Genomic DNA, 14,909 nt, shown 5'->3' on the forward strand with positions numbered 1-14,909 from the left:
TTATATATATATATATATATTTGTAGTTGGGTTGCCAATTGTTGGGCAAACGTTAGGCTTAATTCATTTGAAAATATTCATTTTATAGCCGTTATGCCGGTGAAATTTTTAAAAACATAGGCTTCTCTACTCGTTCAAACCTTTACACTTAGAGTTTTAAAGTCATCCGAAACTTCTCTAAACCTACGGTTTGACTTCTCTTTACATGTAGGCTTCTCAACTCTTTCAAAGACCGTCAATTTCATTCACACCTACGATTTGACTTTCAAGTAGTCAAACCTTTAAAGTCATCCGAAACTTCTCTAATCCTACGGTTTGACTTCTCTAAACCTACGGTTTGACTTTCAAGTAGTCAACCCGTTACACTTAGAGTTTTAAAGTCATCCGAAACTCCTCTAAACCTACGGTTTGACTTTCTAGTAGTCAAAACTTTACATGTAGGCTTCTCAACTCTTTCAAAGACCGCCAATTTCATATTCACCTACCGTTTGACTTTCAAGTAGGCAAACCGTTACACTTAGAGTTTTAAAGTCATCTGAAACTCCTCTAAACCTACGATTTGACTTTCTAGTAGTCAACACTTTACATGTAGGCTTCTCAACTCTTTCAAAGACCGCCAATTTCATTCACACCTACGGTTTGACTTTCAAGTAGGCAAACTGTTACACTTAGAGTTTTAAAGTCATCCGAAACTTCTCTAAACCTACGGTTTGACTTTCTAGTAGTCAACACTTGACACGTAGGCTTCTCAACTTTTTCAAAGACCGCCAATTTCATGCACAACTACGGTTTGACTTTCAAGTGGTCAAACCTTTACACTTAGAGTTTTAAAGTCATCCGAAATTCCTCTAAACCTACGGTTTGACTTTCTAGTAGTCAACACTTGACAYGTAGGCTTCTCAACTCTTTCAAAGACCGCCAATGTCATGCGCAACTATGGTTTGACTTTCAAGTGGTCAAACCTTTACACTTAGAGTTTTAAAGTCATCTGAAACTCTTCTAAACCTACGGTTTGACTTTCTAGTAGTCAACACTTGACATGTAGGCTTCTCAACTCTTTCAAAGACCGCCAATTTCATGCGCACCTACAGTTTGACTTTCAAGTGGTCCAACCTTTACACTTAGAGTTTTAAAGTCATCCGAAACTCCTCTAAACCTACGGTTTGATTTTCTAGTAGTCAACACTTGACACGTAGGCTTCTCAACTCTTTCAAAGACCGCCAATTTCATGTGCACCTATGGTTTGACTTTTAAGTGGTCAAACCTTTACACTTAGAGTTTTAAAGTCATCCGAAACTCCTCTAAACCTGCGGTTTGACTTTCTAGTAGTCAACACTTGACATGTAGGCTTCTCAACTCTTTCAAAGACCATCAATTTCACGCGCACCTACGGTCAAAGTTTTAAAGTCATCCGAAACTCCTCTAAACCTATACGTTGATTATGTCGACTAACTACTTCTTTCTTTGTTGTAGTTATTGAATATGTCGACAGATAGAGGATGCATGTATAGAGAGAATGATGATCGCGGGGCTCTGAGCCGGACCTATATCAGACACTTGGAAGGTTTTTTGGACATTGCCTATGCCAATGAAGATTATGTTGAAAGGGCAACTACACGTGATGGGATAGTGTTCCACATCAGATGTCCTTGCTCCAAGTGTCGAAACGAAGCCTATAGAGAAAGAGAAGACGTGAAACTGCACTTGATGAAATATGGTTTCATGCCTGATTATTTCATTTGGTGGGGACATGGTGAAACCTTTTCTTTACATGCATCTCATCAAGACGTGGGTCAATCTTCTAATCCTATAGTGGATCATAATGAAGGTTTATTTCAAATGGTGAACGATCACATGGTACATGATGCCATGACATGGGAAGARCAAACACCTAATCCTTCTGCCCAAAGATTTTATAACATGTTACAAACTGTTGACGAGCCTTTATGGGATGGATGTAAAACTTTTTTCAAAATTAGAGGCTGCGACGAGTTTGTTGCATTGGAAGGCAGAATGTAATGTACCCGAGACGACATATAATAGAGTGCTTCCTATTTTCAAGGTTCCATCTCGTCCATTATTCGCGAATGGTGGAAAACAGATAATCTTAAATGAACATGACCTGGAGACTATCCATAGATATGTCTTGTTCAACTGTGTAGAAGTTCAACCTTTCCAGTCCACCTTTGATGAAAACCTTTGACAAACTGAGCCGAATATTGATGATGTTGAACTTGATAGAATTCGGGAGGAGAGGTTTGCTGACTGGTTCTCGCACCACGTGAGTATACATATACTGGTCATTGGTATTTATATACAGAATGTAATGACGTACGTTATGTGTTTCTTACGTGTGACCTTCTTTTATAGGTCATGTTCGAGTTAAACGACTCAAATGAACAATTAAAATCCCTAGCACGCAGACCAGGCCGTTATGCCACCATGCATCAGGGATACTTTGTGAATGGTTACAAGTTCCATACGACTATCCATGGATCCAGTCGAGTTACCCATAATAGTGGTATATGTGTAAGGGGAGACTGCTATGACGAGTGTGAGTCTGACTTCTATGGAATGTTAGATGAAGTTATAGAGGTGGAGTATTATGGCTCAGTGCGACAGGTAGTTGTCATGTTCAAATGCACTTGGTTTGATACTGCCTCGGGGGTTAGAGTTGACCCTAAACACAATTTGGTAGATATCAAATATAAGTATAGACTTGGATCCGACGACCCGTTCGTTCTAGCATCACAGGCAGAACAAGTCTATTATACTTCATATCCTTCGATGACAAAGGATTTGAAAGATTGGTGGGCAGTTGTCAAGACAAAGGCTCGTGGCATATATGAAGTGTCCGACATGATTAACGATTTTGAAAACAACGATCATGTGGATGGAGAACAATTCTTTCAAGTCAACGAAAGGGTAACTCATACAATGTTCTCATTGGAAAACAAGCTCGATGATGTTCGTCTTGCCACAGGGAGGTAAACATACTCCATACTATAAATGAAGATGAAGGTGGCGATGAATCGAACGAAGATAGCGAAGATGAACCAGAATTTGAAGACATAGATGATGATTCAAATGATGAAGATGAACCGATGTTATCTGATCATTCTTCTGATGAGTAGTTTGTCTTCTGTCTGCTTATTTCACAGTTGTACATATATAATCGCTATTTGTCATTACTTTTTTCATGATATAATATAATGTTTGTTTTTTCAGGAGATGTCACGCCGAGAGCGTGGTAGAGGCCGTCATGGGAGTTGCGGCAGCCCCATGTCTGGTAGGGGTAGCAACTCTGCCCGCGCCGATGACATTGTAGAGTTTTCGGACACCGCTTTACGCGATTTAGATGAGCAAGAGGTGGCCATGGAGCCCCCAGCTTCGACAGGTTCAGGGGCGGGGAGAGGCCCCAACATGGAGATGCCGACACCGAGTCATCCGAGCCACCAAAGACATCTGTCTTTGTTAGGCCATGGGTAAGTAGATGTGTATAAGACTTTGTATTACATAATAAAATAATATGAATATCTTTGTGTTGTAAATATTTTTTTAATTGTACAGGTTTAAAGATGCCCATGTTATCCAAGAGATGACTACTATCTTCAGGTCTTCCTTTGCTGGTCTGTGGCATAGATGGAAGGAAGTGCCTCAGGAAGCACGCGACTTGATGTTCCTGCGCTTTAGGGTTGGTGTACCATTTTAATGTAATTATACATACAAKGTTATTGTTTTTACATTTATACAAACATTGTGTATGTAGGCTAAGTTCCAGTGGGAACCTGAGCTGGATGACACGGTTCATGATTTATGGACCAAATCCATGCACAACAGGTACTCTGACTAGATGAGCTCTGCACGTGATTGGGCCGTGGCACAGGCCTATCCTGGTGATCAACAATGGGATGGTGAGGACTTCTCACGGATTAGATTACACCATCCCGTATGGATACCAGACAAGTTTTGGCTGCAGATGATTGATACGGTATGCATCTCTATTGTGAGTTTTACGAACTGTCATGTGTACCGACTTGATTCTTATATATGTGCTCTGTTTTTAACAGGTTTAGGATACCGAGGCTTGGAAAAGGAAATCCAGGATCAATCGGGCCAATCGAAACACCCAGTTTGAGGGGGTGTCGTCCAGACACACTGGGGGATCGATTAGTACGGCACAACATCAAGACATGATGGTGAGTATCTAATCTTTTTTGAAAATGTAATTCGTTCTTTATGTTAGTAATAACTTAACCTAATTGTCTAATGTAGGCACAAGTAATGGGTCGTGAGCCTACTGCTACTGAGGTGTTTGAGCGCACTCGCTGCACGAATCTGAAGTTCGATCAAGGTTCGTCTGACCCGCCTACCGATCCTCCTCAGTTCAGTTACCCAAAAGCTGCTAGGTTTCATGTAAGTTTTCTAAAACCATTACTTTGGTTAATAGATACGTTTGGTAGCTTTAAGGTAATATATTTCAATAAACATAGTGATGCTATTAGTTTGGGCTGCCATTGTTGGGCATACGTTAGGCTAAGTAAGTAGGTTGAGAATGTGACTTCGAACATTGGTATTATTAGAATGCTTAGTTGTTACATACATGCATTAGTTATGTTTGATTTACAGTCGTTATGCTGCTGAAATATCTACATACATAACCTCACCCGTTTTTGTTTTGGTGAACCATAGGAGCGATTTCAATCGCTTAGGGGTGAGTCACAATCTATTACCGACAGCCCTTTCCCTGATGAGGCATCTCTTTGGGAACAAAGTGTCGGAGGACGGAGGAAAGACCGCATATTTGGTTTCGGGACCACCCAGGATCCCTCTTATGCTATGACGGGTAGATGTAGCAGTAGCCGGTCATCATACGAGTCAAGAGCAGAGGTACGTTGGTTATATTGTTATAAACTTTCTCATTGCTAAAATTGAGAACAAATTACTGATTTTGTCGAATATTTAATATTTACAGGTAGGAGAGTTGAGAGAGAAGTTGGCAAGGGTAGAGGAGGAGGCACAGTTACGGGAGGAATGTCATCTGGCCAAAATGGAGGACGAACGGAGGAAGAGGGCAGATTTGGAGGCCGAACAGGCCAGACAAGCTGCTGCATTAGCCCAACAGGCCGTATTATCGGAGCATTTTGCTACGTTTATGTGGCAGTCAGGATACGTTTTCCCAACTCCCCCACCTTCCGATAGTTAGATTATATGTATTCGAATATTAAATTGTATGAATTGAATATTTTAAATTTTATGAATCCATATTTTAAATCGTATGAATTGGTTATTAAAATTTGTTTACAGTTTTTGTTTGTTAAATATTTTCAGGTTATTTTTATAAATAAATACAGGAATTATCCAATTTCAAAAAAATTATTTTTTAAATTTATACAAATTTGCGACGGATTAGCGAGGGAAAATCCGTCGCTGAAAGTCCTTGAAAATTCCGTCGCAAATCCGTCGCTGAAAGTTCCGTCGCAAATCCGTCGTTGATCCGTCGCTGAAGGTTCCCTCGCAGATCCGTCGCTGAAGGTTCCCTCGCAAATCCCTCGCTGATCCGTCGCTGAAATTATCCCTCGCTGATCCGTCGCTGAAAGTGTCCCTCACAAATCCGTCGCTGATAGCATTACCTACGACTATTTGACCGACGGAGTATCAGCAACGGATCAGCGACGGATTGCCCTTTCAGCGAGAGATTTTTCCCTCGCTGATACTCTGCATTTTTGTAGTGATTATAGGAATCAATATCTTTTTTTTATGTCTTAAATGCATTCCATGTATTTCTCCTTAATTTGTGCACCTTCTGTTGTAAAAAGTCTTATATATATCATTGTAAACTTCTTTATGAAATATATAAAAACTTCATCCCTTCATACTATTCTAATCGCATCCACACACACATACTCTAAAAGAAGGTTTATAGGTGGAGATCACATTCTGGAAGAAATTAAGTAGGTGATTGCTTTGAATATAAAGCAAATTTTAAAATAAACCCTGAACTAGGAGCAAAATTAGACAACCCAAAATTATAACATAAACCGTTTTATAGAACTTAATTTTATATGACTAGATAATAAAACATCATATTATAAAATCTTGCAATATGTTTCATGACACTGTTGGACATTTTAAAAAGTTCTTATTTAAATATTTTTGAAAACAAAGTGTCATATTGGTTATTTATAGTATATTATTGAGAAATTTGCTATATAATTTTTTTATAAGATATTTGTATTTATAGAACATTCTTTCTTCAATTAATGTCACATAAAATAACTAATAGCACATTTTATTGATAAAAATATCATCAAAAGTTGTTTAAAACATCATATAAACGTATTGTGACACTTTTTCAAATAAGATATTTTATTGTTTGATCATATGAAGTAAAATATTATTAACCAGTTTATTAGAACACTTACGGTATGTTTACCAAACATTTACATGGTTAGTGCTTACCGCAAAAGTGATCACCTTCACTTATCTTATAGTGTAACATTCTTTACCATCAAAATAGATTATTGATAAGCGTTTTTACATAGAAGTGCTTATCGGTTAAGATTTTCAGTCCTTCTCAAGTAAATGACACATGATCAGCAGTTACCTTGTAAACATTTGATAAACAATCTCTTAGACATGTTAGACGTTCTATAAATATTATTTTATTGTAGCGCATTAAATCATATAGTACCATACCAACACTAAGAGTATCTCTAACAATTATGCAATAATATTTAAGAGAGTTTTGAGTTCTAGCTAAGCTATGCTATGCCATATGGTAAAATAGAATAAAAAAAAAAAGAGAAAATATGTAAATCTCTAAAACTTTATGTAGAAGAGATGAATAGTATTTTAAATCTTTCCCACCAATAAGAGGTATTGAAATAAATGTTTAGGATAGAAATATAATATTTTATTAAATGTATAAAATATTTTAATAATATAGTTTGTTGGGGAATTCGTGAGTAATATTGCGAAAATAGTGATGTATAACTAGGATAATAACTTGAGATCGCGGAAGTGCTTTCCTTCCTTAAGTGATACTTTGACTTAAATTTGTTTGGGTATCATGAAATTCACTCATAGATGATCTCAAAATTTCAGTTTATTTTTAAACTTAAAGAATCGTAACCGTTCGTATACTAATAACGAGAATACTTCCTCATTAAATGGAAATGATTGCTGGAAATAAGGAGTGGGTGGTTATAAATAAGAAAAAGTACAAATTAGTTACAAATCATCAGTTAGATAGAGATGAACACATATGGCAATCCTTCAGCGAGCTGAACACTAGTGTACCATCAGTGAAGCTGAACAATAGTGAACCTTCAACGAGTTGAACACGAGCGAACCATCAGCGAAGCTGAAAACTAATGAACCATCGTCTAATTGAACCTTCAGTAATATACCCCTAAGCTAGTTGAAATAAAAGAACAATTAGCTAACTAGTTTACCAACAACTATCGAGAGTTAACACAAGAGTTGATAACATTATGGCAAAAGACGGAGAGGCGAACACAAGAGTTGATAACATTATGGCAAAAGACACATGCTTCGTGCATTTTTCATGTGAAAAAAATGCGTGACATGTCACATGTGCACAACCTTCTGCTTCCAAACACATCTCGTGCTTTTCTGATGACCAAAAACGCACAACTCTTGCACTGTCCTCTAACACTTAAACCCTCCCTATACAAAGTCATCCAACAATCTAGAGTTCTAATTAACTTACGCGAATATGAGAATATGCATACCTTCTAGTCCGTGTTATAACTTATATAACAAACCCATATTCTCTTATGAATCCAAACTACACAAAATGACATGATGAATTCACTAAAAATCACTAACATAGTTAAGGTCAGAACTGCTTAAATAGAGTAGCGGTTGGAGTTTGATGTAATTGTTTTTAGAGATTTTGACTTTGAATACTTTATTTTTTTTAAAGTAATAGCATAAATGTTGGAGATGTTTTGAGTGACTTTGGTAGCGGCTTGAAATAAAATCATACTATTTCTGTTTTTGAAGGGAAAACAAAAGGGAATGGTGGATTTCAAGTTAAGACACAGATATAATGGACATTTTAACGGAAAAATTACATCAAAATGAGCTATCTATTACCTTATTCTATTTAGAAAATCAATTTTTAAAATTTCAAACTTTTTGTATATTTTGATGGAACATGTTTGGAGCGATCTAAACCTAACCCTTTAATACACCAAAATCAATGTTTAAATCATAATTTTATAAAAAGGTTGTGTGTGTTTTTCAAACCTCCCCAAAATTCGATAAATTAGGTAATGAAAATAGGAGCACCAGCCCATTCATTGCATCTCTTTCCATGTCTCATCGAATCTCACACATGTACATACTGCTTTAGATTTGGTTGACAGTAAATATGTCGGATGGAAAATTGAATACAAAACATAATCTAATGCAYGCATGCCTATTTATATTAAGTGTTTTAAAAAATATATAATTATTATAGATCTTATAAACTCAACTTCAATTATTGATTTTGTTTATTTTGAATTTTAAAGGCAATTATCTAATTAGTTAAAGTTGCGATTGAGATTAAATTTAGAAAGCGATTTAATCTACACCGTTAATTATTTACAGATATAGTTAAGATTGATTTGTAAATTTTGTAATAATTACATAATTTATATTTGAAGCTTCCTATATATATAGATTTGGGATCACGTGAGACCAACTTGTTTTTGTGAGACCTGTAAGACCATCTTTTTACATTTGAAACTTCATAGTAGAACACTGTGAAGGTAACTTTCATAGTAGAACACTGTGAAGGTAACTTTCATAGTATTTTCGCTGTGAAGGTTTGGATTTATTTTAATTTCACAATGTTTTGCTATGAAGTTTCAAATGTAAAAATGTGGTCTCACAAGAACAAGTTGGTCTCACGTGAACCCTATATATATATATATATATAATCCTTTACAACCCTAATAAATCATACAATTTTATAAACAATTTATCTTGTGTTCTTTCACATACGAAACAATACGTATAAATGCAACGTTATTTCATATGTGAAACATTCATGACTGTTTTGTACGTGGGAAAAAACAGTACTAAAATTTTCATATATGAAACAACACTTTATAAACGCTATATATTCATATATGTTGTTTCATATAAGGAACAAATATTCGCATACGTCAACACATTTCATGTTAATGCGTGTTAAAAAACAATATAATTGTGAATGTAATAAGCAAATGATGACTGATTTAATTATTTTTAAATACAAGGGATTTTATTTATATTGTATGAACAATATGTTATGTGACATGTATGTTTCTTTCATTATTGTTTCTAAGTAATGTTAATATTTGGCCAAAATTTTAGTTGGTTATTTATTTTGCGATGAATCCGGGTTATCTGCAAAGTAAGTGGTCGTCTTGAGATTAATGGGCTCGCATAGCGGGTTGGATATGCAGGTTAATAAAAAAAAATGTTAATATTTGGCCAAAATTTTACATATAGAAAATAAACATAGCCAATATTTTCTTTTTATTCCTGCATGTGTGATTGAGAACACACAATGATGGCCAACACAATGATTTATGATTTACCAAATTTGTCCATTGGTAGTAAAGGTTTTGTAGATGGAGTATATTTTGGAGTGTTAAAAAGTGGCATTATTTATAGTTGGACCCAACACCGTTATTTGAATAACGCCATCATATCACTCAAATCATATTCCAACAATAATGAATTCAAATCGTTCAAAAGTCACCAACTTATATTATTATGTCAATATTGGTTTCATTATAAAACAAAGAGGTTTTATCTACGAATTCTTCTGTCAGATATTTTTGACGAATCACCGGTGGATTGACCATCATCGGTAGACTTTCTCATTGGTGATTGACATTAGCCGGCAATCCGTCGATGATGACTTTTTTCGACAGATTTTTCTATCGGTGAAGTCTCTTTGTTCCGTATCATTTTTTTTCGATTCATATATTATCAGAAAAAAGTAAATTACAGATTCGGTTCCTATGGAATATGCTAGCATGCTTTTATGGAATTCGTTCCTATAATTCATTTATTACGTAGGATACTCAAGGGTATGCAGTTTTTTCACGATTTTGGTCTCCATCCCAAACGTCCGACAACAAGTCTGTTAAGATCGAGAGCAAAACCGTCTTTTTGTCATTTCTGCATTGTCTTTTTGCCAAAAAAAAATCAAAAACCCCTTTTTTCTTTCATCATTCATCATCTTCGTGTTTTATCAAGAGCACCAAACTCTAAATTAAGAACATTCAAACTAAAATCAAATGTAAAAAACCTAAATCAAGTAAACTAAAACCATGCAAATTAATTCGATGTAACAACTCGATTTTCAAAAATCACCTCAAAAATAAATAAACATTCGACAAGCGGTCCATCAGGGATCTTTTGACACAATTTTCCTAGATTTTCTACAAAATGCACAATGAAAACAAATAAATTAGCCAAACTAAGATTGTTACCATAGTCTACACAAACCAAGCTTCTAATGAAAACATAAAAAATATACTCATTACTAGCAAACCCGTATATGAACCTATTTTTATCCCACGGTTACAGCTTACCCTTTTTCCCATGCTAGCAATCTCGATATGATATATAACTGAAAATGCATTAGTTTTGAAAACAAGGGTTAGACAGAAAGACCTAGTGGATTCTTTGTAACCCACAACAATATTGGATAGTATAAATTTTAATGTCATTCTCATAAAAATAGGCAAGATGAACATAGCATTTCATGACTACATTTCCATCCAGATAACTATCCACAACGTTTGCAAATACCATTACAATAATGTGATCATCTTGAGAAGATTGCAATTTATACCATGTTTGTGACCCCCGTGACAAATCGATATCTATGTCAACCCAATAGGACTATAAGAAACGAATTCTTATAGCACAATGAAAATGAAGGTTCACATGCAAACTGTTATAGTCCCACATACATCCTCTCTCGTAGTTACGATTACCCAACCCACATGCACCCCATGTGACACCACATTTTCATAACAACATGCAATATATACACATAAAACATGTTTGTATAAACATTAATACACATTTTATAATCCATTTACAATTAAAACATTTCTTGCAACATCAATAAAATAATACAAGAAATTCACCTGATGGAGACACTACACACCAAGTCTTAACGGCTAAAACTCCCTCAAACCAAAAACTTGAATTCACCTGATAGAAAAGTTGTTAAACCTCTTCAGTTATCCTACTAAACCCATTTTATAACCTTCTAAATAACACTTCTAATTAATACCCTGAATGACCCTCAAAATACCACGAAAATATAAATAAAAAATCTTTACAACAGAGACTTACGCGACCTAGCCCGCAACCCAAGTCGTGACACTAATGGCGGGACTCCCTAGGGTGCCTGGTTCGTCCTGATTTTTCCAGAATCACCAAATTGAGAAAACCCAACAATAAGACCATCCTTTTTACTACTCAAAACAAATCTTTTAACATAGTTTAACCATAGAAACATGTATAACTAACTCTAGTATTCTTAATTCTACAAGATTATCATAAATCAATGGGTAAATCCCATTAACACAAGAGAACTTATAATCCCATTTCATACAATGAAAAGTACAACTTAATTCTATCAGTTCAAAATAAAAAAATAAAAAAAAAGTTAACGCAAATCAATCATAAGAGATTTCTTGCCCTCAAAGAACCTTGGACAACACCTATATCATACTAACTCAAAAACCTAAATCCTTTACCCAAAGATTTTGAGTGAACCCTAGGTTAGAGATTATAGATTCATATCTTAAGAGAGAAAAAACCCAAGCTTTCAAGATATTTTCCCTGTTTCTTCTGGCTGCAATTTTTTCCCTAAAGAACACACACGTGCACACACATACGCATACACACACGTTCATGCACACACACGCATACGCGCTTTTTGGGGTTCATGTTCTGGAAAGAAATAGATAGATGAAAGCTTCTAATATGATTCCAAAATTTCAAACTAAACCCTCAATATCAGATAAATTACATAAACGACTTCTAACTTTTGCCAAACTTAGGATTTTGGGTTATTACATTCAAACATCATCTTTACTTCCAGGCTCCAGCACAACCTTCTCTACGATCATGAACAAACTTAAAACCTAAAACCATAAATCAAAGTGAACCATAAACCAAACATTAGGGCACTGGAAACCGTCACAGACCCATTGCAGACCCTTACTCCTTTAGGATCATCTCTGGTTCCCAAAACTCAAAAACTATGCTAGATTGCATCATATCCGGTACCCCAACTTCAAAATAGTGCAAGATTCCACCATCATCGTCGAATTAGGATTAAAACTAAACCAAAGCAGATATAGGTGTGGGGGAATGGTTCACCAACTTCTCTTCTCTATGGGTCATGAATGAAATGCTTTCTCATTGGGTTCAGGGTTTTATTTTAGTTTGTTCGTGATTTAATTTAGGCTTAATGTTGTTCTTGATGTTTTTGAAGTTTTTGACGGAGAAGGTAAATGTTCGATGAAGATGACAATTGGTGTTGTAGGTTCTCAGTTTTGGTTTTTCCAGGGGAGTTTTAGGTTTGGGTTTTTCTTACAGGTGATAGGTTTGGATCTTTTGGCGTTAAGCAGGTGATGCTTGGCATTGTAGGTGAATTATGAGGGTTATCGAAGTAGGGGAAGGTGAACTGTGAGGGTTGCCAGAGTCGAGGAGAGGCTCAATTTAACTTTCTATTTTTTAATGCTCACTATACTTGTACATTTTTTAGAAGCTTGTACATAAATTACTCAATAATATAAAACTCTTATTAAGAAGATGACAGAAAAAAGATAAAAAGAGAAAAATAACGACCAATTAACTAGGGTTAATAGAATGGATGTAGACCACATATATATATATGAACCAATTCCAAGAAAAAGTACAAACCATCGAGTCTTTTATGTAATAATGAATGATCTATACAAAATCCCGTACCATAGGGACCAGATCCATAATTTACTATATCCAAAAGTTTGTTATATGGGTTATACAATATATTCATATAATTATATAATATATATTTTTGAATTCGTATCAGTATGTGCAAATTTTTTTGTCGTTTGGTATTTTCATTCCATTCGCACTCTACTATAATTTGATGTTAATATATTTTGGTGAATTAATTTATCCTCAATTGTTTATACTCTTTATGTTAAAACAAAGTCTTGTTTTAAAATATGAAATAAATTATCATGAAATTAACCATTTTGCAGTGTTTTACATTTTCATCAAATATAGATTAAAGAATAGATGTTCATCTATTTTTTGACTATAGAGGGCAATTGTTGATGTCAGATTTCTAGATATAAAATCTTCAACTTTAGAATAAAAGAAGTGAAGATCTAATCAACCAATGAAACCAAAATAATGTTCTAATTAAGAGAAATACTCCACTTTTTGAGTGCGATTATAATGCCATGTCTAATCACTTTGTGGTCAATATTTTTGGCACCAAAACGTGGACAAAAGGCTTTGTTAAGTGGTGGATTTGTTGACACATTACCTGGATTTTTGGTCTTGGATATCGTGTCAACCCATGACTGGCCATTCAAGAAAGTAACCAGGTTGCCTGGAGATCACACCCTTTGCCCTAATTAAATAACTACTGAAACCAAAAGAGATCACAAGACATCACCTAGTGCTTCAATAATGCCACAATTCTTTTTAATCTCCTCAAGTGGGAAACTCATTTATCTAAGTATATAATGGCATGACTATAAGCTATAGCTTGCTAGGGATTGGTTTCACGGTTAAACACTTCATAAATCTCTCTCTCTTCCTTTTATAAACTTCTAGAGAGAGAGGGGGGGGATTGAAGTGGAGCAATGAAGAAACGTCAAGTGGTGGTCAAAAACAATGGTTCTAATAGAACTTCAAGTGCATCCACAGTTCGCAGGGTTCATTATGGAGAGTGCCAGAAGAATCATGCAGCAAACATCGGAGGGTATGCTGTAGATGGCTGCAGGGAGTTCATGGCAAGTGGACAAGAAGGTACAGCGGCTGCAGTTACGTGTGCCGCCTGTGGCTGCCACCGGAGTTTCCACAGGAGAGAAGCTGTGGATGAAGTTGTGTGTGAAGGTTCATCAACATCTGATGCCTAAGGTGCATGTAAGTGGTCTGAAAAGAGGATTAACTGCTGGGGATTGATTTGAACACATTTTAAACATTCACACATGTATTCATATCATATATCTTTTCTATATATTTTCAAATATCTGCTGATGTATTAATTAATTACTCTTTTTGTACAAAACTAATTAATTAAATTGCACTTATCATGAAAGTTATACAATATTTTGAATCTACAAAAGCTTTCTACTATATCTCATACTATTTATTTTGGTTCTTTTTCATACCAAATCCAGTTTATTTTCTTAATATTAATTTTAGACTGATCATGTACAATAATTGATCCAGTATAATATTACCACATATATAAAATTCGAACTCAAACATTAGTTTATATTTTTCAGTCGGAGAAATTGAATTAAACAAACCCGAGAAAGACTTGTATATGTCATCATATCAAAATTCTGAAGAAACTTTCTGTAAATACAAAAATAGGGTTTGAGGAGATGGATTAAGATGGAAGATGAAGATCACATGTTAGTATTTGCATATACAAACTTGTACCTTATGCATATTATTAAGTACCTGTGTATGAATAAATTAATTCCCATGAAGATGAGAGGTGGGAGCTAGAGGATAATAAAATAAATTGCAGTGCATGCAGAATGATAATCTAGAAATAAAATGAATATAATTAAGATGGAGTTTTGGATCTCCACATGGATACAGCAAATAATCCTCCAGCTTTACAGCTTCCATCTTCATCA

The 14,909-nt window shown here is 35.1% G+C and overlaps 1 protein-coding gene across 1 annotated transcript; it reads left to right on the top strand.

Annotated features, from left to right (window-relative positions):
- Nucleotides 1–13,797: 13,797 nt before the first annotated feature.
- On the top strand, nucleotides 13,798–14,256 carry LOC112504647 (mini zinc finger protein 2-like). Its single transcript, XM_025108597.1, has one exon. The coding sequence runs from the start codon at nucleotides 13,899–13,901 to the stop codon at nucleotides 14,172–14,174; it is 276 nt and encodes a 91-aa protein (XP_024964365.1). The 5' UTR covers nucleotides 13,798–13,898; the 3' UTR covers nucleotides 14,175–14,256.
- Nucleotides 14,257–14,909: the final 653 nt, after the last annotated feature.

The sequence above is a fragment of the Cynara cardunculus genome, unplaced genomic scaffold, assembly GCF_001531365.2.
Source record: "Cynara cardunculus var. scolymus isolate 2C unplaced genomic scaffold, CcrdV1 Un_Scaffold_6335, whole genome shotgun sequence".
NCBI classification, from domain to species: Eukaryota; Viridiplantae; Streptophyta; class Magnoliopsida; order Asterales; family Asteraceae; genus Cynara; species Cynara cardunculus.